Here is a 25,707-nt window from a genome sequence, read left to right on the forward strand (position 1 = left end):
GTGCTCAAGTTTCCTCAGCCATAAAATGAGAGGATTCCATGGTATAATACAAGAAAACACTTAGAGAAATATCTGGCCCATGGGTGACTTGCTGAATATTAACTGTCACCATAAACATCCTACTACTACTAACTTGTGTGAGAAGAGCCGAAAAACCAACCAGCAAATGGACTAACATATCAACCACGAACTGACAAGAACGACACAAATTTTCCAGAAGAACTGAGCAAAGGGCTATGAAGGCATATACTGTTAAAGGTTTAGGTGCTGACAGAAAGGTACAATGAGGTCTCAACACAGAAAGGCCTGCTAATAGCAATGTAATCACAAGGGATAAAGAGAAGCAGGTCTGGCTCAGGCAAAAGTCGCTGCGGGGTATGTGACCTATATGACTCTGAGACTGTGTCCCCTCCACCCAAACACACAGGCACAGGCCCGCCTTCATGTGGGTGTCCATCCATCACCTCTTAGTACCAACAGAGAGTTCTTATAGCAAAGAATAACACACACTTTTTAACATTCAGCATCTGAAGCATTTATTATGCACTCATTAGGTGCCCTCTATTATGGGTATGTAGACCTCAACCACTCGATGTCCCGGCCCTGAGCGGCTCACAGCCCCCGGCCTGGGAGCACAGAGAAGGAGTCAGTACTTTTTGGGCAGGCCAGCAGGTCTGAAGTGATTGGGGTCTTTGCCGCTGCGGCCCCACTGGTTGGCTCTCTGGTCAGCCCTGGAGTCCTCCACTCCGTGGCCACTGTTGCCATACTTGAAAAGGTCTGTGACTCTCTGAGCCTGCTCTCTGGCATTGCTAGAAAAAAAGGGGACAAGCAGAAGGTGAATCAGGGGCCAGTGAGAAACTGCCCCATCTCCCCACTCTCCTTTCTCCAAGGATCAGTCACCGAGAGGAGCCAGGAAAGACCTTGCCCAGGCAGCCACACAGCCCTGGCTGACCCCAGCTTGGGGTGGACAGCACTCACACAGGAGGGTGGGAATCACCCCTCCAACTGCCTTTAGCGGTTCAGACTTCATAGTGGGCCCAGAGGGACAGGGGAGTCAAGAGGAGGAGGGACCACTTTCTTCACAGGAAACTTCTCCTGGCTTGGCCCCACCTGGCTCCCCAAGGCCACCAAGCTCTGCTCACCACCCTGCAGCCCCAGGAGCCCAGTTACCTGATCACTTCAGCAGCCCAGGCACCTCCAGGTCCCCTCCGGGCAGCGTCATAGTTCCCCCGGGCATGGAAGTACTTATCTGCACCTTTGTAATTGGCTTCTCTCATGTCAGAGTAGGCTCTCCACATGTCTCTGGCCCCTGGAAAGGAACGAACATGTGAGGTGGAGGTGATCACATCTTGGCAAAGGAGGAACAAAGCATTTTCTTCTACTGATTGTATGGTGGGAACTTTTGACTAGCCCTTGGAGATTAATTGGTTTAGGATCTATCTTCTTTTACCTTTTGGTTCCTGGGTTAATGTGGTGGGAATCACATTGGTACAAGTTTGATTCTGTCTGACTCCGTCCTACATTCTGTTCCTACTTTGTCCTTGGCTGTGTATGAGGCACATAGAGAAGAGGTGAGATGGTCTTTAAGGGATGTTCATTTGTGCAAGGAACCTCCACCTGGAAGGATGCAGGGAACCCCTGACTGGGGGTGGGAACAAAGGGGATTTCTCGGGAGGCTCAGAAGCACAGAGGTCCCAGCCAGTCAACGGGACACATTCACCCCGTGGGTGAGGAAAGGACGGCCCATCCTGTGTACGTTTGTTTGGGCACATTTGACACCTGGGCAACTGTCAATGTTCAATCCGCACATAGTAAAAGTGAGTTTCCTCAGAGACTCCATAGAAATGGGGTAATAGATGCAGAACAAGGGCAAGTGCCCCACCAGCTCTAAAGTTCATGCCCTCCCCATAAAGTGGGGGAGTCTGGCTTCCCTCAGAGGGGTCACCCAGAAGCATTGAGAAAAGGCTGTGTAATGTCAAGAACATTGTAGGTGGACAATATGGTCTTACTTTACTTCTCTGGACTTTAGAAGTCCTTCTCTGGAGCTAAAGGAAGTAAAAGAATCAAGGAAGATGAACAGGGAGGCATAGAATAAATTTGATTAAGCCACAATTAAATGGCAAAAAATGTAATAACTTATTAGGCAAAGAGAATAATCTAATGGAGAGTTAGAATCATGGTCTACATAACTGATTACTCCGCGAGATCACTGATCTCCATTTCACATGTCATTTTGGTGTTAGAAAAGGTAGTTTTGGTGAGAGGTATGCCATTCCTGCTACACACTAATTTAAATAGATCCCCTGGCCCAGACTTGCACAAGAATTTCCAAAATGTCTGGTGTATTTTACCACCAGGGGGCAGCACATCAAGACAGTGCTTCTCATACTTCAGTGAGCACACCACCAACCCGGTGCTTAGTAAAAGTGAGGTTTTACGCTCAGCCCCAGACATTGTCACCCAGTGGACCCAGTGGTCTGCCTTTTGAAAGGCACCCCAGACCTTGTATGATTCTCGTGCAAGTGGTCCTAGATCAACCCTTTGAAAAACACTGACCTAAGATGTGAAAGACATTTTTAGCCGGGTCTGTGAGAATTTAGATGGAATTAACTGCAAAATCTGAAGACAATTACTCAGAGACAATTGCAGAAAAAATGTGAAATAATTAGGTGAATAAAGAACATTTTATTTCTTTACTATGGCTAGTGAGGTATATTTCTCTCTCCATTGCTTTCCCGGCCAGATCGCAGCACCAGCAGAAACATCATCAGGTAGTTCATCGTGACTTTCACTGTAGGGAGGGAAGCTCTGTAGATTTGCCTGTCAAAGGCACCACCTCCCCACTGTTAGCAATTTGCTCAGATAAGGAACAGAACAAGTGTTCACAAATCCCTCACTCTTCCATGTGCAGCCTTGTCTGGAAGGCCGTCTGATACCGTGGCTAATACCAAGGTCTGAATCTCCATAACCTAGATTAAATACTCCTCTACCTGGTGATTTTGGGAGGTCTCTTACTCTCTTTGGGCCTCCTTTTCCCTGTTAAGAGAGAATGGTACCTACAGGGCAGGACTGACAAATTAAAACAAGAGGAGGAAAATGAGCTTATTGTACATGAAAAGGACTTAGAATGGTGCATAGTATTGAAAGCTCTGTTAATCTTTGTTGTATTAACTAAGAAGTTGGGGGATGTAAAATACTCCCCACACCTTTGACACACCCATTTCATGGCTGAGACCCACAAATGAACTGCCCCTGACTGCCATTAGGGGGCAGTAGAGCATGATTTATACTCAGGGAGTCACCTCTGAACTCCCCCATTTCTTCACTCCTGCTGCAAGTTGGGGCACACACTTTTGGTGCCCTCCAGCTCCAGGATCCCCACAAAAGTGCACACAGCTGCCCAGAGAATCCTCAGGAACACCCACCATGAAAGCACTGTTCTCTGTCTTCCTAGTGACAATGTGCCCTCTGCTCAGGTGGAACCTGGGTGCAGGTCGGATGCAGCCTCTTCAAAACCCATGCTGGGACTTCCAGCCAAGATGGAGGCGTAGGTAGACACACTGTACCTCCTCGTACAACCCAAATAAGGACAACAATCTTTAGAAACACAAAAACACCAGAACTGACAGACAATTGAACTGTATGGAAGTCCGACAACCATTCATTCAGACCGGTAAGAGGGGCGGAGTTGGTGGCCGGAGAAGAGGAGTCAGGGCAAGGAAAAGCGGTGGCTGGTGGACCCAGGCGCACAGGTGGCAGTTGGCAGACCCCAGGGCATGGAGTGGCCACCAGCAGACCCAGTGAGGTGCGCAAGGTGGCTGGCTGACCACGGTCCCACATTCACATGCTCATAAACCAGGCGAGACAGGGAGACAGACCATGCAACCCATGGCCCCAGCACAGGGAAATAAAGACTAAAAGCATCAATTGAAAACACTTGTGGGGGTTGAGGTGCTGGGAGAGTCTCCCACCTTCACAGGAGAGTCGTTGGAGAGACCCAGAGGGTCGTAGAACATACACAAGCCCACCCACCTGAGAACCAGCACTAAAAGGGCCCAATTTGCTTGTGGGAAGCGGCAGAGGAAACCAAAATCCGAGAGAGTGGAGCAAGTGCTATTTTTCCCTCTCTGACCCTGCCCCCAGATACAGACTCACAACCCAGCAACTTGGGTTGCCCCACGCTGGTAAACACCTAAGGCTCTGCCCCTCACTACATAACAGGCTCGACCAGACCCCCCCCAAAAAAAAATGGTTGAAGTGGAAAAACAGATCAAAGCCCCAGACCCAATACATCTAAGCAACCAAAAGATAGCCAACCTATCAGATGCACAGTTCAAGGCACTGGTGATCAGGATGATCACAGAATTCATTATTTTGGTCGCAGAATTGATCAGAAATGATCGCAGAAATGATCACAGAATTCATTATTTCATTCATTTTTTCATTAGATGAAAAAAATGAAAGATACACTAAGTGAAATGAATTGAAATACACAGGGAACCAATAGTGATGGAAAGAACACTGGGATTCAAATCAGTGGAGTGGACCAGAAGGAAGAAAGAAACAACCAAACAGAAAAGGATGAAGAAAGAAGAATTCAAAAAAATGAGGAGAGGCTTAGGAACCTTCAGGACATCTTTAAACGTTCCAACATCCAAATTATAGGGGTACCAGAAGGGGAAGAGGAATGGCAACAAGTGGAAAACTTATTTGAACAAATAATAAAGGAGAACTTCCCCAATCTGGCAAAGGAAATAGACTTCCAGGAAATCCAGGAAGCTCGGAGAGTCCCAAAGAAGTTGGACCCAAGGAGGAACACACCAAGACACATCATAATTACATTAGCCAAGATTAAAATGAAGGAGAGAATTCTAGAAGCAGCAAGAGATAAGGGGACAGTCACCTACAAAGGAGTTCCCATCAGACTGTCAGCGGATTTCTCAAAAGACACCTTACAGGCAAGAAGGGGCTGGAAAGAACTATTCCAAGTCATGAAATGCAAAGACCTACAACCAAGATTACTCTATCCAGCAAAGCTTTCATTTAGAATGGAAGGACAGATAAAGTGCTTCTCAGATAAGGTCAGGTTCAAGGAGTTCATTATCGCCAAACCCTTATTATATGAAATGTTAAAGGGACTTATCTAAGAAAAATAAGATTAAAAAATATGAACAGTGAAAAGACAGCACACCCATTAACAACCACATCTAAAACAAAAGCAAATTAAGCAAACAACTAGATCAGGAAGAAAACCACAGAAATGGAGATCATATGGAGGGTTAGCAATAGGGGAGTGGGAAGAGAAGAAGGGAGGAGAAGGTACATCTCTGTACTTTCTCCTATAAGTAGCATTACCTATAAGTAGCATAGATGGTGGGGAGAAAATAGATGGGCAAGGGCAAGAATAGTATGGGAAATGTAGAAGCTAAAGAACTTACCACACATGGACATGAACTAAAGCGGGGAATGTGGATGGGAGCGGTGTCCAGGTTGGAGAGGAATGAAAGTGGAGGAAATGGGACAACTGTAATGGCATAATCAATAAAATATATTGAAAAAAAACCCATGCTGAGTCCTTACCTTGACCAGCTTCCCTGAGGAACCCTCCCAATCCTTGGGTGCTGACGCTCAGCACCAGGGAGCAGAAGATGATGATGGTGGAAAGCTTCATCCTGAGGAGAGAGTCATGCAGACACAACCAACATGAGCAGTTGTGTCTCTTTTTTGGTGATGCTGACCTACCCTCTCCTTCCAAAAGTAAATTTCACTCGATTTTATATTTCTGTGTCGATATCTACGTCCGTCTATCCACCCACGCAGATGGGTGCATTGCATTTCAGAGAATCCAGGTCCACGTTGTCATCTGACTCATTAGAACCACAGAGACTTCCCTTACAGGAGAGTGCAAACCATAAGCCAGTGATTTCAACAGGCGTGCTGCAAGAACTTTTTAAACATGCTACCTGACTATTTAGTCAGGGGCACTGACCTATTTCCCTTCAAGTTTAAAACAAAATAAAATAAAGACAAAAACCAACACAATAGCCATCTCGTGTGAATGAATCAAAATTACAACTAATTTTTTGTCAGACAGACAAAAAATAGTTTCGGTGTGCCATGAAATGTTAGTAGTTAGTTCATATGTACCATGAGAGGAGCAAGGTTGACAATCACTGCTATAAAATAATTTCCATTTGGCCATCCCCTGTCAGCCCTGAAACCCAAATGAATGTACATTCCCAAAAGGCATTTGGGAATTCGTGTCCGCTGTACCTCTCTGTAACAAGAGAGAAGTTAACCTATAAATACTGCAGGGTACCTGCTCTACCGTCACTACCTCACACAGAAGAAGCATACCGTGAAATCTCTACCCCCAAAGTATTCACATTTCATGAATGCTCAGTGCCTGAACAGTAGACTCAGGAAGAGAGCTGCTGGGAAAGGAGCATCTCCACAGAGGCACAGGTGCGAAGTTTCAGCCCCTCACCTTGGCTGTGGGTCCTGCAGAGACTCCTGGTGAAGCTGAGCTGCCTGAGCCGCCTGCCTGGGAGCTGCCCCTGTGCTGCATATATACACGGACGCTTCCCCGGTGGGGCAAACGGGAAGAGGGGTTTGAAGCAAAACACAGATCTGGGAAATTCCTTTTGCTCAGCACAGGTCTTCCAGAACATGGGGGTTATTTTTTACACACATCTAATTTTCCCAGATTGTGCAACCTGGCAGCTTTCAGGAATGTAGCAAGTTGGGTTTCCTGCCCATTTTCAGTCTCCCGTGTGCTGGGAAAGGTGGTTTCTCCCTGCACAGCAATGTGCTCACTCTTGCTGTGCAGGAGAATCAGTGTTAGAGAAGAGGTTGGACTGGAGGATGTGAGGACACAGGGTCAGTGGGAGAGCAGAAGGGGCTCCAGGGTGAGTGGGAGCTCAGGATGAAGCTGGGGCCCAGGGCACAGGTGCAGGGAAGAAGGACTGATGGCCCCGGAAAAGAAAGTTTCCAGCACCCACCTGATGTAGACTCTGCACTCAAGAACGGGTCCTCCAGAGTCAAGTGATGGTGCGACCAGCCAGCAGTGTCCGTGGTGTTGTGGATAAAACGAACAAATTCACATGGACTGCAGAATCCTATGGAAAAAAAGGAGAGCATGGCCACTCTCTGAGTGAGAGAGGGCTCCTATCCTTTCCTGGACAGGCTTTTATTGCTTTCTGAGAACATTACATCAAGCAAGGTCCTCATTTATTATGTTAAGGTTTGCTTTAAGTGATTACTTCTTACAGATAGCAAAGAAAAGAATGTTGCAAATGCAAGGGAGCAGCAGAAGTGATTGATCTGTTTACTTTCTGTCCTTGAAACAGCTTAGCACAGACTTTAAGGAGTTACTTCAAAGATACACATTAAACATTAGCTGTCTTACCTCAGGGTGAGGGAGTCTTAGCAAGAGCAAGCCTCAAAGCAGCCTGGATGTAATGCAGGCCTGTTCCCCCGTGGGAAAGTTCATCTGTGGGCCTGACTCCTGTGTACTGCCTTGTGCCTGTTGGTTTTTCTAACCAGGGCTGAGCCACATTCGCCATTGCCATGTGGACTGGTTCCCTATAAAATATGTTCATGGTCAGTCGCTACTGGAGGTCATGGTAACAGGTTATACTGGAGGTTCTATAACCCAGGGATGTTGACCTATAGCATAGAGACTTGCTGTAATGTCTTGTAGCAATGACACATGGGACATATGACAATCTCTGAAGTCTGTTTTGTCGCAGTAGTAGTAGTAGATGTTATAAAAATTGCTATGTTAGGAATATCATTAGTAAATGTAATTTTTATTATCCTATGTGCTACTCTCAGCTGCAAGAACAGAGTGAACGTTCTCTCTTTTCAATTGTGAGGAAACTCCTTTCCCCAGATGTTGGTTGGGGTACGGTTTTCAAGGACAAGTGCTGGCATCACTCAGTTAACCCTGGAAGGTACACAGGCCTGAGAGGAGCCAGACCTACAGAGGACAGAGCGGAGAAGGACTATGAACAGATGGGGTAAGGCCCGTGGGAATGAGCGGTGTCCTTTCCTTTCATCTTTCATGACAACTCTTACATGTGACCCCGAGCCATGTGTCAGTTTTTATTTTATTGGGATCTGTATTAAGCAGACACATTATTTATGGATGTACGATGTACATGTATGAGTTTGCACACTGTTACTCTGGTTTTTGTGTGCGTGTGGAGAGTGACAGAGGTATGCACATATAAAGTGTGTTCTGAATACGCAGGTGCTGTTTTTCTTTATCCCAGTGCTGGAACCCCAGTCCAGACAGGAGCCAGGTCATTGGATTTTTGCCCCCACCCATTATCAGTGCTCGGAAAATGCCGAGAACGCAGTCAGGCTCAATGAATGAACAGCCTCTTAGCTGGATGCTCTGGTTCCCCCAAGAAAGCTGGAAAAATGTAAAATAGGTAAAAACACAGAACAAAAATCAGTGCCAGTTTCATCAGCCCAGGCTGAGGGAGGCGGTGGGGAGACCCTCTGCACAAACTCCTGTTTGGCCTGCACTCTGTTCGCTGAGTGTAGGCACATATGTGAATGTGTGAAGGCAGGGATGTGGTGCCTGTTGTATGTTCTGCTTTCTCATTTAACAACTTCTCGCAATCACTTGTGCATGCACCACCCACACTGCCGCCAGGTTGGCGGCAGAGCAGAGATTCCACCTGGTCTGTTAGGACTGAGCGTGTGGCTTCTTAACCACCTGCTCCACAACTGCCACCTGAATGTGGCCGCTGCACAGCACATGAGTTGGCTCCACCACGTAGAACACTAACTAGCTGAATAAGTACTCTCCCAGCAGAGTGTTACCTGCCTGAGAGCATGGATCTTGTCTGTCTGATTCCCTGCTGCATTTTCAGGACCAGGTGCTGTTCCTCCCATGTACTGCGGCTCATCCGATAGGTGTTGAATAGTTGAATGGATGCCAAACAAGCTTTTTGCAAGCATCTTTATCAGAAATGAAAATAGGTGGGGTTTTAGCACTAGACTATTTGGACAGTTCTAAGTCAAGGCTTGCAGGGAAGTGACAAAGCTGGCTGTGCATTGCAGGTCTGTCCCAGGCCAGATGGCTCAGGCACAAGCCCCGCTGGCCCAGTCTTCAGTTTTTGTCAATATTCCAGACTCTTTCAGTAAGGGACCAAGGGATCATGGACAGGAGGTTTTGCAAATGTGTTTTAAATGGTGTGGTTTGACAGGAGTCCATAAATAATAAATTTGTGTCTAAACCAAGCACACTTTTCTCAGAAAGGACCTGGGTTTTGTCCCATAATTAAAAGTGAAATCTGGGAAATTCGAGTATTGAGAAAGAGCCCCCTTGAAACCACGTTTAAACAGCAGGCTGTTTGTGATGCTGGGGACCCACAGTGGAGAACAATGAGCCTCCAAGTCCCCCCATCTGAGAGAAAGCCTCCCCAAAATAGGGCCAGATCTCTAGAGCACAGTGCTGACGAAGAGGGGGCCATTCGGGCCTTCATAGCAACCACCTCCTCGTCCCACTGCACCTGCGGTCCAGGTGGAGGGGCCTGAGGAGAAGGATGGGGGAGAGGGCAGGGTGTGGGTCCTGCGGGGAGTGCAGCACTTGTGGAAGTGGGTGGATTCCTCAGTTAGGTTTGGGTGCCAGGAAGAAAAGGAAAACTCCTTCTCAGTCCTGAGCTGGGTGCATGCTGAGCTGCAAACACTGCCAGCCCATTGGGGCGCCCCGGTCGAAGCAGGGGGGAGTGTGGTGAGGGATGGGCGTGGGACCCAGTGCTCAGCTGCTTGCTTGTACTCTGACTGTAGAGGGTGAGTGGCCCATGCCGGGGGAGTTTGAAGAGCCCATGGCGGAGCGAGGCTAGGAGCGAGGGTGAGCTGTCTCCCATCTGTCTTCCCCACAGCCCTGGCAGACCTGTTGGGGGTGCACCTGTTCCTCGGTGAGGAGGTTCCCATGTCTGCAGGGCTGGAGTGAAGCTGAGCGTGACCTCCACCATACTTTGTCACTAATGAAGGCCCCCAGTGGACTATTTCCATTTCATAATATAGTGTGAGTGAGAATCTGAATAGTTTAAATTTCATATCATGTTTCATCACCTCTAAGTCACACATTTCTTGTGACGAGTTTCTAATATGAGGACCTGCCTTACATTCACTAATGACCAGGCAGCACGAATGAAATAGTTATTCTTGCTTTAGGAAAACTTACGAATTTGTTTAGGGTAGGCTTTCCTTTTTGTTTTCACACACGAGAGTGATGAAGATAAAAATCTATGCCTAAGTAGGTCCAAAACCTGATAGTTCTCTCAATCAGTGTAAAATAAAAATTCTAGCCCTAGCTGGTGTAGCGAATGGATTGAGTGTGGGCTGGTGAACCAAAAGGTCACTGGTTCGATTCCTACTCGGGGCACATGCCTGGGTTGCAGGCCAGGTCCCCACTAAGTGGGGGACTGAGAGGCAACCACACACTGATGTTTCTCTCCCTCTCTTTCTCCCTCCCTTCCTCTCCTTAAAAATAAAATAAATAAAAACTTTTTTTTAATTCTGAAAATGAAAACCCATTATGCCTTAATTTAGTTGGCAGCATTTTTTTCTTTTCTGTGTAAATAATGATGTGTCTTTCAGTCCGTGGTGTCTTAGACTCGGGAATACAGCGTTTTCTTTTCTCCCTCGTCTAGTCATGGAGTATTCCGTGCTAAACCATCCCTCTGACAGTCAGCACAGTGGGAATTCCAAATGTCTATTGCTTCCTCCCAAGGCTTTTCATCATATGCCGTGATGACTAACAGTTTATTACACTTTTGGGTCCTAATGTTTTGTTCTGTGAGAGGCATGCAAAGCACTTCTGGACAAAAAAATTATTTATATGATAAAATAAAATTATGTCTTTTGGTTGGTGTCTTAGTAGATATTTTGCTTTGGATTTACAGTGCCACTTTAAAGTGACTCCTTACCATGCTCTCAGAATCAAAAATTGTGTCCAGCACGCATGCAGTCTACCACTGCTCCACCCAGATCTGTCGACTTCTGAGCTATACTTCTACTTCATTCATTTCAACAAATAGTCATTAAGCAAACACTGTGTGTGAGGTGCTATGACAGGTACTGCAGATCCAAGGCCGACATACAGTAAGACAGGTGGGGCTTTTCCCCTGGGTCTCCCACCCACGTGCCCTAAAGACAGACCGCAAATGGGCCGGCACATTGGAGTGGACGAGTCTCTCGGGCATCGCCTACGACAGCAGCAAGCACAGCCGGACTTCCGCAGGTCTGTCATCCTCCCTCTCAAATGTGCTCATTCCCTGACCTTGTTCTCATTACCTTGTTTCCTTTCCCAGAGAGAGAGGCGTTTCTGCCTGCTTTAGGATGACCCCTCCCCTGTGGGCTGAGTCCCACTGCCTCTTGCCTCCCCCTGAATCTGAGGTTATTCCCTCTTCTTTATCTTTAGTGTCTCCCCCTTCATTAGCTCCTTCCTGATCCTTATAACTAGATTGACCTCTTATGAAGGAGAAACATTTTATTAGTAACTGATAAATTCACTCAATTATTCATTCATTCATTCATTCATTCATTCACATAATAAGCATTTGTAGAGATCCCATTACATGCCAGGCACTGGCATGGTACTGGATATTTAAGGATGAACAAGACAGAAGTGATCACTTCTGGCATAGATTTTACATTCCAGGGAGGTAGATGGACCAAAAGATAATGTGAACAAAAGTCAGAAAAATAAATAAGAAATTTATGAAATAATTCCACTTACAGAAATTGTTAAGGAAGAAGGAATACACAGGATAAGCCAGCCAGGGAGATCAGAGAAGATGTCTCTTTAAGAAAGAATGATTTAGGCAAGATTCACAAGGTGAGAAATCTTCCTCAATGTCAAGAGCAGGCAGAAGAGCATTCTGGGGAGAGGGAAGGCCATGTGCAAGGCCCTGTGGCTAAGAAGAGCTTGACTTGAAGGAGGGCTTTGAGAATGGGGAGCATGGGAAGAGGTGCCATGAGATGACAAAGGGTTCCAAGGACAGATAACACTGTGCTGGGTAGGTCAAGATAAGGACTTGGACTTCATCGGAAGGGAAACTGGAATCTGTTGAGTGATTTTAAGAGATGTGACATGATTATAATTGTATGTTAGGCTGAGAGGTAGGTAAACCGCATGTGTTTTATGCCATGGACCAGCCACAGCAGGCTCCATGGTTTCCCGAAAGGTGGGTAAGGCGTTGGCGATGGGTAACTGATGACAACACGGCTCAAAGGACAGTGAAGCTCTGTTCCGTTTATTGCAAGTACAAGCAGGTTTTTATATTTTCATTTTAGGTAGTGACTAACATTTGTAGCATAGCATGATCAGCTAAGCAGAAACAATCAATACAAAGGTAACCAGGATAGCGGTGTTATCCACTCTCTGCCACGGTGGCCACTCACCACTGTCCGCTCACCAGACACTACATCCCAACACCGGAACCCACTGAGCTGGTTCTCACTGGACCCGGCACCACTCACGCACACACACGCCACACGCGTTCCAGGCAGGAGTGCCGACTTCCCAGGAAGAACGAGCGTGCAGGGCAAAGCTACCCGACATCCAGCAGCAGAGGCTCTGAAAGAAAGACAACAACTTAAACAAATAATACTATGTTTTTCAGAATTAGTGAGTTGGAGAGAAGCAAAGGAAATTTGTAAAACTGAATAAATATTATCAAAGGGGTAAAACACAATATGAACTAGTGATATTGTGATCAAAGTGCTATCAGTTTTGAAGAAGAATCAAATGAAAATAAAAGCATAAATACGATACTTAATGAAACATCTTAACAAAGAAGTGAGTAACAGATCAGTGCAAGTGCGTAATAAATCATCTGTCAGAACTGCTCCAGGACCTGTCCCACGAGGCAACAGAAAGAAATAGAGATGGGAATTGTTAGAAATTGTCAAAAGATGTAGGATAGTCGTAGAAGTGTCTATATCAGTCTCCAAGGAGAAAGAAAACAGAAAGGTAGTAGTCAAATTTATCACTCATAATGAAAAGAACATATTCTAATAAATTTGGTTACCTAGATAAAAGTGTATTTCTTGGAAAATACAAATTCTAAAGTGGGCACATGAAGAAATAGAATAAAACAATATCCATGAGTGAATAGAAATAATAGAGACTGTCTCCTCAAATTCTCCAAAATGTAGACTCCATTTTATACTTTACTATTATAGCTCTTGAGAGAATTCAGTGAGATTGATGTACTGAAGGTAAAATTTAAAAAATGAGTAGCATTTCTCTACAATGATTCTTTTAAGAGATTTTATTTATTTATTTTTAGAGAGAGAGAAAGGGAGGGAGAGTGAGAGAGAGAGAAACATCCATCCGTTGCCTCCCATTTGCTACCTGACCTGGGACCAAACCTGCCACCTGGGCACGTGCCCTGAGGGAAACTGCGGTGGTGACGCTGCCCCTTCAGGGCCGATGTACGACCAACTAAGCCACACTGTCAGGGCTCTACAATAGTTAAAAAATACAGAACAAAATGGTACCACAAATATTAACTACTTCAGAAACAACCTAAGAAAACACACAAATATTTACAGAGAAAATCTGAACGTTTGTTAAGGAATAAAAATAGGGATGTATGTCGTGTTTGTGGAGAGGATGTTTTGGCCTAAATATAAAGTATTAATTTTCCCCAAATTAATTTATGCATTCAGTACAATGCTAATCAAAAATTCCTAGTGAAAAATTTTAGGAATGCAACAAATACATTCTGAATGGATGAATAAAGGTTCATAAATATTTAAATTGATCAAAGAATAAGAGAAAGAGGGGACATGCCCTGGACTCTGAGGTGCGTGAACTGGGGGTTGATCCCAGCGGGGAGACCGCTGAGATGGTGTCCTGGGGGCAGAGGCTGTCAGGGCGATGGGGGAACAGAGAGAGTTTGCAGCGCCTGTTACACCCACGACTCCCACCCCAGGCCTGAATGAAGCCCTCTCACGCAGAGCATTCGGGCCCATGGAGAAGAGAGTGAGGCCCCTGTGGCAAACTCCCTTTTCATGTCCGTCATCTCCTGATCTGCGGGCCTTGCATTGTCTGAATAATAATAAAAACTATACTTTGAAACAGAAATTTTCTTATAGTTACAAGTATCTCAAACAGATGAGAGAGCCAAAGTGATTCAAATAGAAAACAACAACAGCAAAGCTCGTGCCCATCAGCAGCAAGAGGGAAGCATCTTGAGGCGGCCAGGCAGGGATACTGGCTGAGAGGCAGGCCGAGGCGCTGGCCCTGAGACATTCAGGGAAGTCAGGTTTGGGAGCTGGTACGTCACATTGGAGAGGACGGGGTTGGGGTGAAGGTCTGAGGAAACACAAAGCATTCCCTTCTCCGATGACCCTCCGCCCGTCTGAGGGACCCCACAGGAATGCAGTGGGAAGAGTGGCAGGTCTGGCGGAAGTTGAGAAACAGATTTAGGAAATGCTGTATCCAGCTGGACACAGGAAGCCATGGGCTCAATTCTTCCTTGACCATGAAACCCTGTCACTGATCCAAGTGCCAGCGTTCCACGGCTTTCCCAAGTGCGCGGGGCCTGGAGGCAAGCACGTTTACACACCGAGAAGGGCAGTTACACCAAGCAAGGACTCAAGTCATTACTATCCCCAGTGTTTCTGTGAGGCACCTGCCCCAGCTTCCCTTCTAAGATCCGGTGGGGTCAGGTGTCCTGGCTGTGGGTTCCCCACCACCCCCACCCCTGGGAGTGATGTGCTGAACTGGGAGCTCTGGGTTATGTTGAGGTTTCAGAGGAGGGAAGGATGCTGATCCTGGACAGTGTGTCCACTCAGGAGGTCTGACCAGAGGATACACTACTGAGGTGATGGAGCGGTGTGAGTCTCCATTTAAGTAGAGAATCTGTTTAAAAAAATTTTTAATTAAATTTATTGGGGTGGCATTGGTTAATGTGAATCAGTGTTTTTAAAAAGATTCTATTTATTTAGATTTAGAGAGACTGGAAAGGAGGAAGAGAAACATCGATGTGTGAGACATACATCCACTGGTTGCCTCTTGAGTACCCCAACCGCACACCCACAACCCGGGGCCTGGACTGCAACCCAGGCATGTGCCCTGACTGGGAATCAAACCAGAGACCTTTTGGTTCACAGGCCAGCACCCAATCTGTTGAGTCTCATCAGCCAGGGTGAAAACCAGTTTTAATTAAAGGAAAGTTAGAAAGCAAATCCCTTGGACCTCAAAGGACTTTTTATTTATTGAATAACTATGTTGTAAACCATGGCTCGGGGAAGGTGAGAGAAATCAGGGATTCCCAGAACAACACAGAAGGCCAACAAGCACTCCTCATTCTGCTAACTAATCACATTGAGACAGACTGTCCGGTAAATCCAAAAATTTGACTTGGCTCAATCATAAGAGGTAAATTCCCATGTTAGCTGTTAACTGCTGATCACTGCAGAGGAGAGGAATCTCTTTTTGGCAGAACATTTTTATTGTCCACCTAGGGTGGAAACCTACCATTTCTATTTTATCAAATTGAAAAACATGCTTAACAATCTAGATTTCTGAAGGGCTTAACTGGTGTAGAAGGTTTAATGATGATTCATAAGATGTACTTGAGTTTTGAACAACACTTAAGAATTTTGGGGGCTTAAAATTTTTTCCCTCCCCAAAGGAGTTCTTAGTTTCACCAATACTCTACAATTCCATATGAGATTTGGGGTTTTGAGTTGTATATCATTCTTTTTTGCAGACTATTTAAAAAGAGGAAAACTGAGATATTTTCGAACACAGTGCAGAGCCCTTCCGTACACTGAGAACAGCAGGTCCAGACCCGAAGGCCAGCACCGTGGTTGCTGACAGAGGGCTGGTCAGGCGCCCGCCTGTCCCCCATCCCTGCACGGCCTCTTCCTCGCTTTGTTCCGTCAGGTGGACAGGACGCAGGAAGCTCCAGAGGAGCGTTGAGGCTCAGCCAATAACCGCTGTCTGGCAGACGAGGCAAAAACCTGAGTACAGACAGGTTTGAGTCTGGGTTTCCTTGGCCTAGAGAATGCAAACCGGGTACACCAAGCTTGGAGAAAAGCTAAAAACGAGGACCTTGTAGGAAGGGACAGACAGAATTAGGAGTCCCTATACTTAATTACTATCCTTTCCCCTTCCTGCTTACTATCTTGTTTAATGAAAAACAGGAGGAAGATCATTTCCTCTGTCCTCCCAATTCTGAGAATCAACAAAGGGAGGGCAGGAAAAATTAGTCCCTGGGGAGGGCACTGTCTGGGAGACAACGGTCTTAGGAGAATTAGTGATGCCTCGCCTTCTCTTTTCTTTCATTGTACTTTTTGTACACATAATCTTTCCCATTTTTAATTGGAATCTTACTGTCTTTCTCATCAAATAAGCATGAGTTTTTTCTATGCATGTATGGTCACTCTTTTCCCCAGTCACACATCTCATTTTTGCCTGGATCCGGTTATTCCCCACCCTCATCTCCACATGCCCGACATCCAGTGTAGTGGCTGTTGCATAGAAGGCCCTCCACGAAGAGCTGATAGATGCACAAACATGTCATTGTGGGGAATTCTGAAAGCCCAGAGTAACACAAACACTCCTAACTAGAGATATGGCCATTGTCGGATATGCAACTTCCTAGGGTCTGTTTCACTGTGGGAACATGTCTTTAAACAAAAATGGGATCAAATAAAATTGCACTCATTCTCTCTTAAAACACCATCTATACTTCTCCAAGTCATTAAATGCTCTTCCACAATATGAGTACATGGCAGAGCAGTAAGTTATGCTAGATCCGTCGGATCCAGGACTTGGCTCCTAACTTCTACGCCACACTGCCTCCAAGTCCCAGTGGCTGGGTTTTAGGATCTGTGATGGGAACTTGGTGTCACAATATCTACTGGAAAGGTATCTAGTGTTTTGTAACGGGGCTTTCTGTTAGAGATAAGCATGGAAAATGGAATGCACAAAGTCCAGGTTTCTGTTCCCAGATGCAGAGAGAGCTGTGCCTGATGGCATTCTCCCAAGACAAATCATCCAACCTGGAGTTACCACCAATGCCCTCTTGTGTTTTTAGGGGATGTACAAGTTCGCGGAAAAGAACATTGTTAATGTATGGAGGCAAGGAGCTGAGTAGAAAGAGCACCGTCCGAGGCACATGTGCGTCCTTGGTTCTGGTCCTGAAAGAGCCATTCCTATTCTCTATACCCTCTCCTTCAGAAAGAGATTGCACATGGATGGTTTCTGAATGAGTCAAGGAGAGTCACTCCTAGGAGAGCCAGGGCCCTGTTAACCAGAGTGGATTGACTGCCTCTGTGACAGTTTAATTCTTAGATAAACAAACACCCGGGTCCTAGGGAGCAGGGTTGGGCCCTCTTTCCAGTAATGAGAGATCTCAAAAACGCCAAGACTTGACTTACTAGGCCTGGTGCCTCCAAATTGAAACGACGTGTGTTAGTTTGCAGGAAAAAGGACTCATGAACATGGACAACAGTGAGGTGATTGCTGGGGGGAGGTGAGTAAAACAGGACTAAATGGTAATGGAAAAAATGCCCCCTGCTAAGGAGACAGCACCATCCGCAGACTCGGGGAGTGTCAGAGGCAAGCTGCAGGGCATGGCCACTACCTGCACTTTCCCAGGAAACAGACTGGTGCTTCACCCCCAGGGGGATCCATAAAAACACCCTCCCAGCTTCTGATAGACCCCAAATCTGGGCTCTGGAGACTGGCCTACAAGGAGCCCTACCCAGCCAATTACAGGAAAATAACCCAAGACAGACTCAGGCTAGTGGCTCTGGGGGAGGAGAAAACACCCAGCATCTTCCCTGCAGCCTGACAGGCACCTGCCCTGAGAGATCCAGGAGCCCCATCTCCCCAGTTGCGCCACAAGCCCTCTCAGCAACAGTTAGGTCTGCGAGGAGCCTCAGGCTGACAGCAGGCCGGCAGGCAGACACAGGCAGAGGCGGATCCTATGGTGACTTGGGGCGGTGGCTGACACGTATCTGGTCCTGGTGCTGGTAAAACCGGGATTTGCAGAGCAGCTTGGCTTATCCTGGGTGCAGCCAAGAAAGATTTTTAAAAAAGGAGAAGTGAAAAAAAAAAAAAAAGGTAATGGAAAAATGCAATTAAAAATGCAATAAAGATGAAATCAAATAAATAAATAAAAACTTTCAAAATTTGAAAAATAGATAAATAAGAATAAAATCATTGAATAAAATCGTAAGAAAATGCTACTTTCAACCCCTTGAGTGATTTTGCAGCATGCTACTCGGTTATAGCTGGAATTTAAAAAACACTGCACAGGCGATTTCCATTGCGTGCCCCAGTCCTAACGCCCCATGGTAATGATTACGTACAGGATTTCTTTGCAAAGATAAAAATGATGTGTGTTAGTTTGAAGAACTAACTTCTTCTTTATAAAGCTCTCATGTCCATCATGTGTTGAGAGTATACCCTATCTACTCCCATTACCACTCTTTTCCCTTTCCCTCCTCCTTCGTCCCCGCCCCCCCCCTGGAGTGTCTGTCAATAGCAGACTTCAGAACCTCCAGGAAGGGATCAGAGGGCATCTGCATCGTTCATCGGACTGTCCTTTTGGACTTTCAAGAGGTTGTTCTACTGGCTCAGAGTATCAACCTTCCACACACAGCACCCCACCCTCGGCCCCAGAGCAACACGTGACCTCAGCCTGCAGTCACTGACCAGCACGCCAAACCACCATCTCCTGTTTCATGCTTCTTCAACACATGTTGCTATTTTTCATAGCACATGGCTGGCTGCCTTCTGGACAGGCCTCCTATACACAGGCCGCATCTCACTGGGCTGACACTGTGGATATTTTCAACTCTCAGGGACAAGAGGCCAGACAGCGGCTCCGTGGCCCCACTCCCAGCTAAACACAGGAGACAAAGAGCCCTGCCCCGCTATTCCCCCAGCAGGGAGCCTGGCACTTCCCCAGCTGGGCTGTCATTTTCCGTAACAAATATGACCTCCCTCTGTTCTTTATAGGTTTCCTAGAGTTTACCCTTCAGTTCTGTTAGGAGGGGAAATTCCCTCTCACCACACCTCTTGAGTTCTTATGACTGAACTAAGTAAAAAAGTGGCATAGGACCAGATCAACAGAAGTTAAAAAAACAATTTAATATGTAGACACGGGTGATCATAATGGATATCGACACAAATGATTGAACCAGCCAGCTTTTAATACTTTTTGGGCAAAGAAACAATAAAGTGACGACCTGACAGGACAAAGAAGTTCGGGTTTTGGTTCTCGTTAGTGAGCAATCTACACAGAGTTTGAGCTTGGGTAGTCATTTAGTAAGGAAGTAATGAAGTTTACTATGGACAGGCTTTCTGTGCTTCTGGCATTAGGACGTCTCTCTCAGCCCCCAGAATAGGGTCTGGGGGGAGGGGGTACCTCTTGCTTCAGGGACACAAAGGAGGGTGGACAACCCTTTCAGCATTAACTGCAGGTGAGTAATTTCAATGCAAACGAACTAGCACACAATCGAGGGCTCTTTTGGAGCAGCCTGCCCTGGGGCCCTCATGGTTTCTGGCACCTAAACGCTTCCACTCCCACAATGAGGTGTCTCCAGAATTGGGTGAGGGAAAGCGCAGTCCCTTCCACTTGATGGTCCCCAAGTCGTAGCCAGATTATATTTATTTTTAATTAACATTTTTATTGAAATATAGTTGGCACGCAACATCGTGTTAGCTTCAGGTGTATATGACATTTCTATACCTTATAAAGTGATCACCACAGTAAGTCTGGTAGCATCTGTCCCCATGCAGAGTTCCATAATAAAAGGAGGGAGCCAGCTTGGGTCCCATGCTGCCTCAGTGGCAGAGGCAGCTGAACAGGCCTTCCTGTGCCTTGCAGCTGAGAGCTTAGCATATGCCAACAGGGTGGTGGGGCAGACTTTGAGGGCCCCCATGAGGTTTGGTGGGCTAGTCTGTCAGTTATGAAACTCAAGGGCTTTACTCAGGAGCTTGGAGAGATTTCATTTCTGGCTCACCTGCCATCTGGCCCCCAGGGACCATCCTGAGGGAATGACCAGGAAAGCAAGGTCCTGGCCGGAGCACACGCCCTCCAGCTGCACCCCGTCCCCCAGCCTGCGTGTCCCACCCTGGAGCTTCACACCCTTCCCTCCAGAGCCCAGGTGGCCCTGCCTCAGCCCCTCCAACTCTGACAGCAGAGTCTTCCTCCTCTGACCCGAGGCTGCCAGGCAGAGCAGTCTACCTGGTGTCCTTGGGGTTGCACAATGGGGAAGTGACCTGGGGGTGAAGACAGCCACTGGTGTCCAGTAAGTGTGCCTCTGTACTTTGTTGGGGAAATGACCTGGAGGGACTTTGTCCAGGTGCCACATCTGGCTTTTCTTCCCTCCCCATGAGCCCAGCAGGGAGGGCTCAGGGTAAATAAATAGCAGCCACCTACACCCAGCAGGCAGGGACCAGCTAGTCCTCCACAGGAATCAGGTGAGCGATTGCTTTCCAAGTCTCCCTCTGTTTTCTCTTTCCCACAAGACCGTACACTCATTTAAAATCATGGTTCTGCTGGGGGTTTGTGTGTATGGGGTTTCTGCTGGCAGAGCAGCACAGGGTAAGTGCTTTTTGAGGAAGTACAGGCTGCTTTAGGAGGGTCCATTTGGTCCTAACTGCCCTCCTCCTCCTTCACGGCCCCCTTGGTGACGTCTTCCACAGTCTGGGTTTAGGGCTGATGGGTCAGAAGTGAGGGGCCTGGCTCTGACTGAGGTCCCACTGCCATGTGCCTACAAGGACAAGGAGCATCCCATGAGGACAAATGGAAGTGCACAGCCAGGCTCCCTCTGAGTCCCAAAGGCAGGTGTGCCCGCCTTGCCCGACTCTCCCTGACCCTCCCCTTTCATTTCAGCACCATGAAGCTCTTCACAGGCCTCATCTTCTGCTCCCTGGTCCTTGGATGCAGCAGCGAAGGCGTCTTCTCCTTCATGAGTGAAGCTTTTTTAGGTAAAGTCGCTGCAGGGGGTGGCACCCAAGGGCACTTGGATTCACCCTGAGCACCCTTCAAGGGTAGGGCTATTGCTTAGGTTGTGTTGGCCTATGTGGTAGTTAGAATGTGCCAGATGTTTGGTGAGCTTTTCACCAAACAGATTTAAAACCACGGGATTTCTTTCTATCAGTCACTACAGAGAGAACATTCATCATTCCCTGCTGAAAGGTAAGTTGGACCAGAAGACACAGAATAGGTCTTGAAATGGTATAAAATTTCCCTCAGGCCAAACTGTGCAGTGTGATTAAACCTGCTATCTTTCTTCCTCCTCTTCCTCCTCCTCTCCTCCTTCCCCTCCCTCCCTCCCTCCCTCCCTCCCTCCCTCCCTCCCTCTCTCTCTCTCCCTCTCTCTCTCTCTCTCTCTCTCTCTCTCTCTCTATTTCTCTCTCTGTGTCTCCCCTTCCTTAATTGGATGCTTTGGAGAGACCTGCAACTTAGCTCCTGCTGGGGCTTCCTCTAGTCAGTGACATTGTCCCAGCCTCAGTCCATTCATGGCCCTTTTCTGGCCTCCTAACCCACAAAGAGGAACTGGTAACATCTATCGAGGCTCCTCTAGGAAGTCAACAAGTTCACGCAATTTAGGGCAACTCTCCTGGTTTGTCCAGGTCTGAGGAGGTTTCCATGACATTTTCAGTGCTGACGGACACATGTGTAGCCAAGCAGGGACAGTTGGTCACCCAGTTGAAGTGGAGAACAACTTGGCAAGACAGCACCTTCCCCAACTCAGGGCTAGAGCCGCTCAGCATGTGGAGCAGGGGCTGTCTGCCAGTGTCCCCGTCCCGGAGCAGGTGGGAGCCCAGCTGTGCCCCAGGCCCCAGCCCTTGCCAGCTAGATATGCCTCAGCACCCCTTCCTCCAGCTTGGTGGGTGTCAGTCCCAGCTGCATGCTGGGTCACCTGGAGAGCATTACAAACTCTTGACACCTGAGACTACCCCTGAGAGTCAGGTGGTGTAGTTGGCCTGAGACGTGGCATCTGACTTTCCCAGTGTCCCAGTGACCAGAAAGTGCAGCCAAGGATGAGGAGGAGGACCAGTGCTCCAGCGCTCCCTGGCTCAGGCCATCGTTCAGTCTGGTTTCAACATTCCCAGGGTTCCATTCATGCCCCTAACTCTTAGAGAGATGCAGTCACACTGTGGTGCATTGTGTCTGCAAGACTACCTGCTGTAGGTGACAGGCAGCTGTGCTCCGTGTCCCCGCCTTTCTCAGAATCTGCTTTCCACGTGACCACCTTGCTCCCCGAGCTCCCTGACTGCTAGCACGGGTAGCTTCCCTCCACAACACAGGTCCTTGATCATGAGGCAGTTTGCTCCCCTGGGACATGTGGCCTGGGTGGTACAATTTTCATGGGCACAGTGGGCATATGGGGCCCGCATCTCGGGGACAGAGATGCAGGGATGCTGGGAAACAGCCCGCAACACTCAGGAGGGCCCGGAGGACGGAAGGACTCACTCACCCCAAACCTCAGTAGGGCTGGAGTTGAGAGATCCTGCCCTGTAAGGACACCTCCCTTCTCTCCTCTCCACAGGAGTCATAGAGGCCAAAGTGAGAGGGAGCCATAGAGCCCACCCCTGAGTTCAGACCACCAGTACAACCCAGCTGCATCCCCACTGGAATGACTCCCCTTAGAGTCAGTCACCTGGGAAAGCCCACTGGAGTCTTCCCAGCCTCAGGTGTCCAGGGTGCTGTGGCCACAGGCTGAAATGAGTCAGTGGCAGTGTTTCAGTCCTTGGTTCTTTCCTAAGGGTGTCACGATTCTCTGATATTTCACCTGCTATCTCTGTGTCATGTTCCTTCCTTCCCAGGGGCTAAAGACATGTGGAGAGCTTACTCGGACATGAGAGAAGCCAATTTCATAGGTGCAGATAAATACTTCCACGCCCGGGGGAACTTTGAGGCTGCCCGGAGGGGCCCTGGGGGCGAATGGGCTGCTAGAGTGCTCAGGTAACCAGGTTCTTGGGGTGTCAGGGTGGTGAGCAGAGGTAGCTGCCTTTGGGGATCAGGAGGGCATAGCCCTAGAGAAGGACCCTGTAGGGGTCTGTGCAGTCCCCCTCATGTTCTCCCTGTCCACCTCCTCCATCCAACCCCAGCCTCTGATTCATCTCCCTCCTTCTCTCCTCCATCAAGCGATGCCAGAGAGAAGTCTCAGAGGGTCACAGACTTTTTCAAGTATGGAGACAGTGGCCACGGAGAGGAGGACTCGAGGCAGGACCAGATAGCCAATGAATGGGGCCGGAGTGGCAAAGACCCCAATTACTTCAGACCTCCTGGCCTGCCCAGCAAGTACTGACCCCTTCTCTGTGCTCCCAGGACCGGGGCTGTGACCCCCTGTGGGCAGAGACAGAGTCATCCAGTTCTACATCTCCATTTGCTGACTGAGTGCACCTAATGGGTGTGTAATAAACGCTTAGCAGATGGAATGATGAAAACTGTGTGTTATTCCTGGTGTAAGGACTGCCTCTTTGTTACCAGTGGGTGATGGATGGGCACTCATAAGAAGACCGAGCTTGTGCGTGTGTGTTTGGGTGGAGGGGACACAAGCTAAGCCAAACACAGGGCTCAGCCACGCTGGGGGCTGTGCATGACCCACAGGCCTCAAGCCCTGAAATGAGCCGTTTACTAGAAGCTCCACAGCCTGAGAATTAAGAACACTGAGACTATGTCCCCAAAGCCAGGCTTTGTCTGCTAATCTCAGATACACATGGGCCTAGATCACAAGGGGAACATAGTAACTGAATATGCAGATTGATTCAGAGTCATCCATCAGGAATGATGTATAGCTGGCCAAGACGGAAGCCACAACCCAGGAGAATAGTCTCTACTGACTCAGCACGGGCTGCGCTGGTTCCTATTTTCTTAGCCCTCTGGAAGAACTACCCAGTGGGAATTCCCCAGGCCTCACTGTTCTGTTTGGCTCACATACCAGGCTGGACTAGAAACTCCGGGCGCGTCATCTTGGCACAGCAGCTCGGTGTTGTAAGTCTGTGTTTTTCTTCAGCAAGTTGCTTGGTGTCCAGATTTCTTCTAATCCAAGGGTGGGAAGGGCTGGTTGTGGCTCTGACCTCACTGTGAAGTTACTGTTCCCGACTGAAGTAAAGATTTCAGCCCCTTGTTCTGCCACAAAAGTGTAAAGAAGGTAAATTTTGTGATCTGTATTTTACAATTAAAAAAAAAAATCCTTGACATGCAGAAGCTAAAGGCTCAGACCCTGGCAGAATCTCAGCAGGTGGGCACGGGGTCAAAGGACACGTCAGGGTTGAGCAGGGCCTCAACCAGAGGACCAGGCGCAGGATGGGCCCAGGAACAGAGAACCCAGCTGAGGGGCAAATCTGGGCTCTGAAACCGAGACACTGCGTTTGGAAACAGGTCATGGAGGGCGGCAAGGGCCAAGCTCCAGGACTGGGGGTTCCTCTGAAGGCAGAGGGAGCCGTCAAAGGTTTCCGACTGGGAAGAGGCGTGGCCAAGGCTGGGCCTCACAGGACCAGGATTCTCACAGCAAGTCTCCCATCAACTTCCCATGAGACCAAGACCAGCACTTGTCCTCGGGGGACCTCTGTTTATCTATAAATGAGGATAACTGTCCAAATCTACACCCAGGAACATCTTGGGGCCAGGAGGCAAGTTGTGGCAGGTTAAATTAGTTCCTAGATATGCAGGTACCAGGTCTGGGCAGGATCCCTGACCTGGTTTTTCAGAAGCTCCTGCGGTGATGCTGGTGTGTAGCAGTCTGTGACGCAGCAGACTGGATGACGCCTACGGTTGCTTACGTGTTCACGTGCTGAGACTGCCAGGTGGTAGGGGGAAGGCAGTGCTTAGCAGGGAAGCAAGGTCTTAAGACTGCTGTAGTTGTCTCGGTCAGAAGTGACGGGAGTGTGGGTGGTAACGACAGAGAACAGGGAAAAGTGACCAATGCAAACCACCACCACCACCACCACCACCACCACCACCACCACCACTTAGAATTGAGAGGATTTACGGAGTAACTGGCAGTGTTAAAAAACGAAATCATGCCCTGGCCAGGTGCCTCTTTTGATTGGAGTGCCATCCCATACACCAAAATAGTTGCAGGTTTGATCCCCAGTTGGAGTGCATACACGAGGCAACCAATCTGTTCCTCTCTCATGTCAATGTTTTCGTCTCTCTCTCTCCCCCAACCTCCTTCCTCTCTAAGTCAGCAAACACATCCTCAGGTGAGGATTTTAGAAAACAATGCAACACTTAAATGAGTTGTGAGTAGACCAGGATGTCCTTTTTAGGGGAAGAGATTGAGAAGGGTTTTTATGATGCAGATGCTGCTGACCAGAAAATTCCAGACTAGTTGATTAACATTACATTTCTGGGAAAAGTTAAAAGTAAAATTTGGTCAGTTTTTACATCTAGGCTTGGTATCATGTGCTTTTAGCACAAGCGACGCCATATTGAGCCTGCAGTTTTCTCTTCAACTGTTCCCCTCTTTTGACTGCACTCTCAGCTTCATGAAGAGATACGGTCAAAATTAAGGCATTAGTGCTATTCTCAGCCACCTCTCTGCAGCTCCGCTGACCCTCGGCATGGCATGATGTTTGCTGAATCCCTTTGACATGGGCTAGAGGTTTTCTCTTTGACAGCAGTGAGGGTTTAGAGGGAAGAGGCAAGGATGACAAGTTTTGAGCCTTGACCAGGGCAGTGACAAATTTCA

The 25,707-nt window shown here is 47.8% G+C and overlaps 3 protein-coding genes across 4 annotated transcripts in view; 1 reads left to right on the top strand and 2 right to left on the bottom strand.

The window, feature by feature from the left end:
* Nucleotides 1-519: 519 nt before the first annotated feature.
* LOC119053110 (serum amyloid A protein-like) lies at nucleotides 520-6,595 on the bottom strand. Its single transcript, XM_037150580.2, has 4 exons — nucleotides 6,488-6,595; nucleotides 5,581-5,672; nucleotides 1,171-1,309; nucleotides 520-809 (listed from the first exon to the last, which is right to left on the bottom strand). The coding sequence occupies exons 2-4, from the start codon at nucleotides 5,669-5,671 to the stop codon at nucleotides 647-649; spliced, it is 393 nt and encodes a 130-aa protein (XP_037006475.2). The 5' UTR covers nucleotide 5,672; nucleotides 6,488-6,595; the 3' UTR covers nucleotides 520-646.
* A 13,779-nt stretch (nucleotides 6,596-20,374) lies between these two features.
* LOC119053059 (serum amyloid A protein) lies at nucleotides 20,375-23,458 on the top strand. Its single transcript, XM_037150499.2, has 4 exons — nucleotides 20,375-20,479; nucleotides 20,895-20,989; nucleotides 22,835-22,973; nucleotides 23,157-23,458. The coding sequence occupies exons 2-4, from the start codon at nucleotides 20,899-20,901 to the stop codon at nucleotides 23,317-23,319; spliced, it is 393 nt and encodes a 130-aa protein (XP_037006394.2). The 5' UTR covers nucleotides 20,375-20,479; nucleotides 20,895-20,898; the 3' UTR covers nucleotides 23,320-23,458.
* HPS5 (HPS5 biogenesis of lysosomal organelles complex 2 subunit 2) overlaps nucleotides 22,833-25,707 on the bottom strand; it is a 47,182-nt gene continuing 44,307 nt past the window's right edge. For both annotated transcript variants that reach the window (XR_008392937.1, XR_008392938.1), the window contains one exon: nucleotides 22,833-24,143. The gene's annotated coding sequence lies outside the window, so the exon portion shown is untranslated. The remainder of the gene's footprint in view (nucleotides 24,144-25,707) is intronic.

The sequence above is a fragment of the Artibeus jamaicensis genome, unplaced genomic scaffold, assembly GCF_021234435.1.
Source record: "Artibeus jamaicensis isolate MK-2021 breed Jamaican fruit bat unplaced genomic scaffold, CSHL_Jam_final contig_797, whole genome shotgun sequence".
Taxonomy (NCBI): domain Eukaryota; kingdom Metazoa; phylum Chordata; class Mammalia; order Chiroptera; family Phyllostomidae; genus Artibeus; species Artibeus jamaicensis.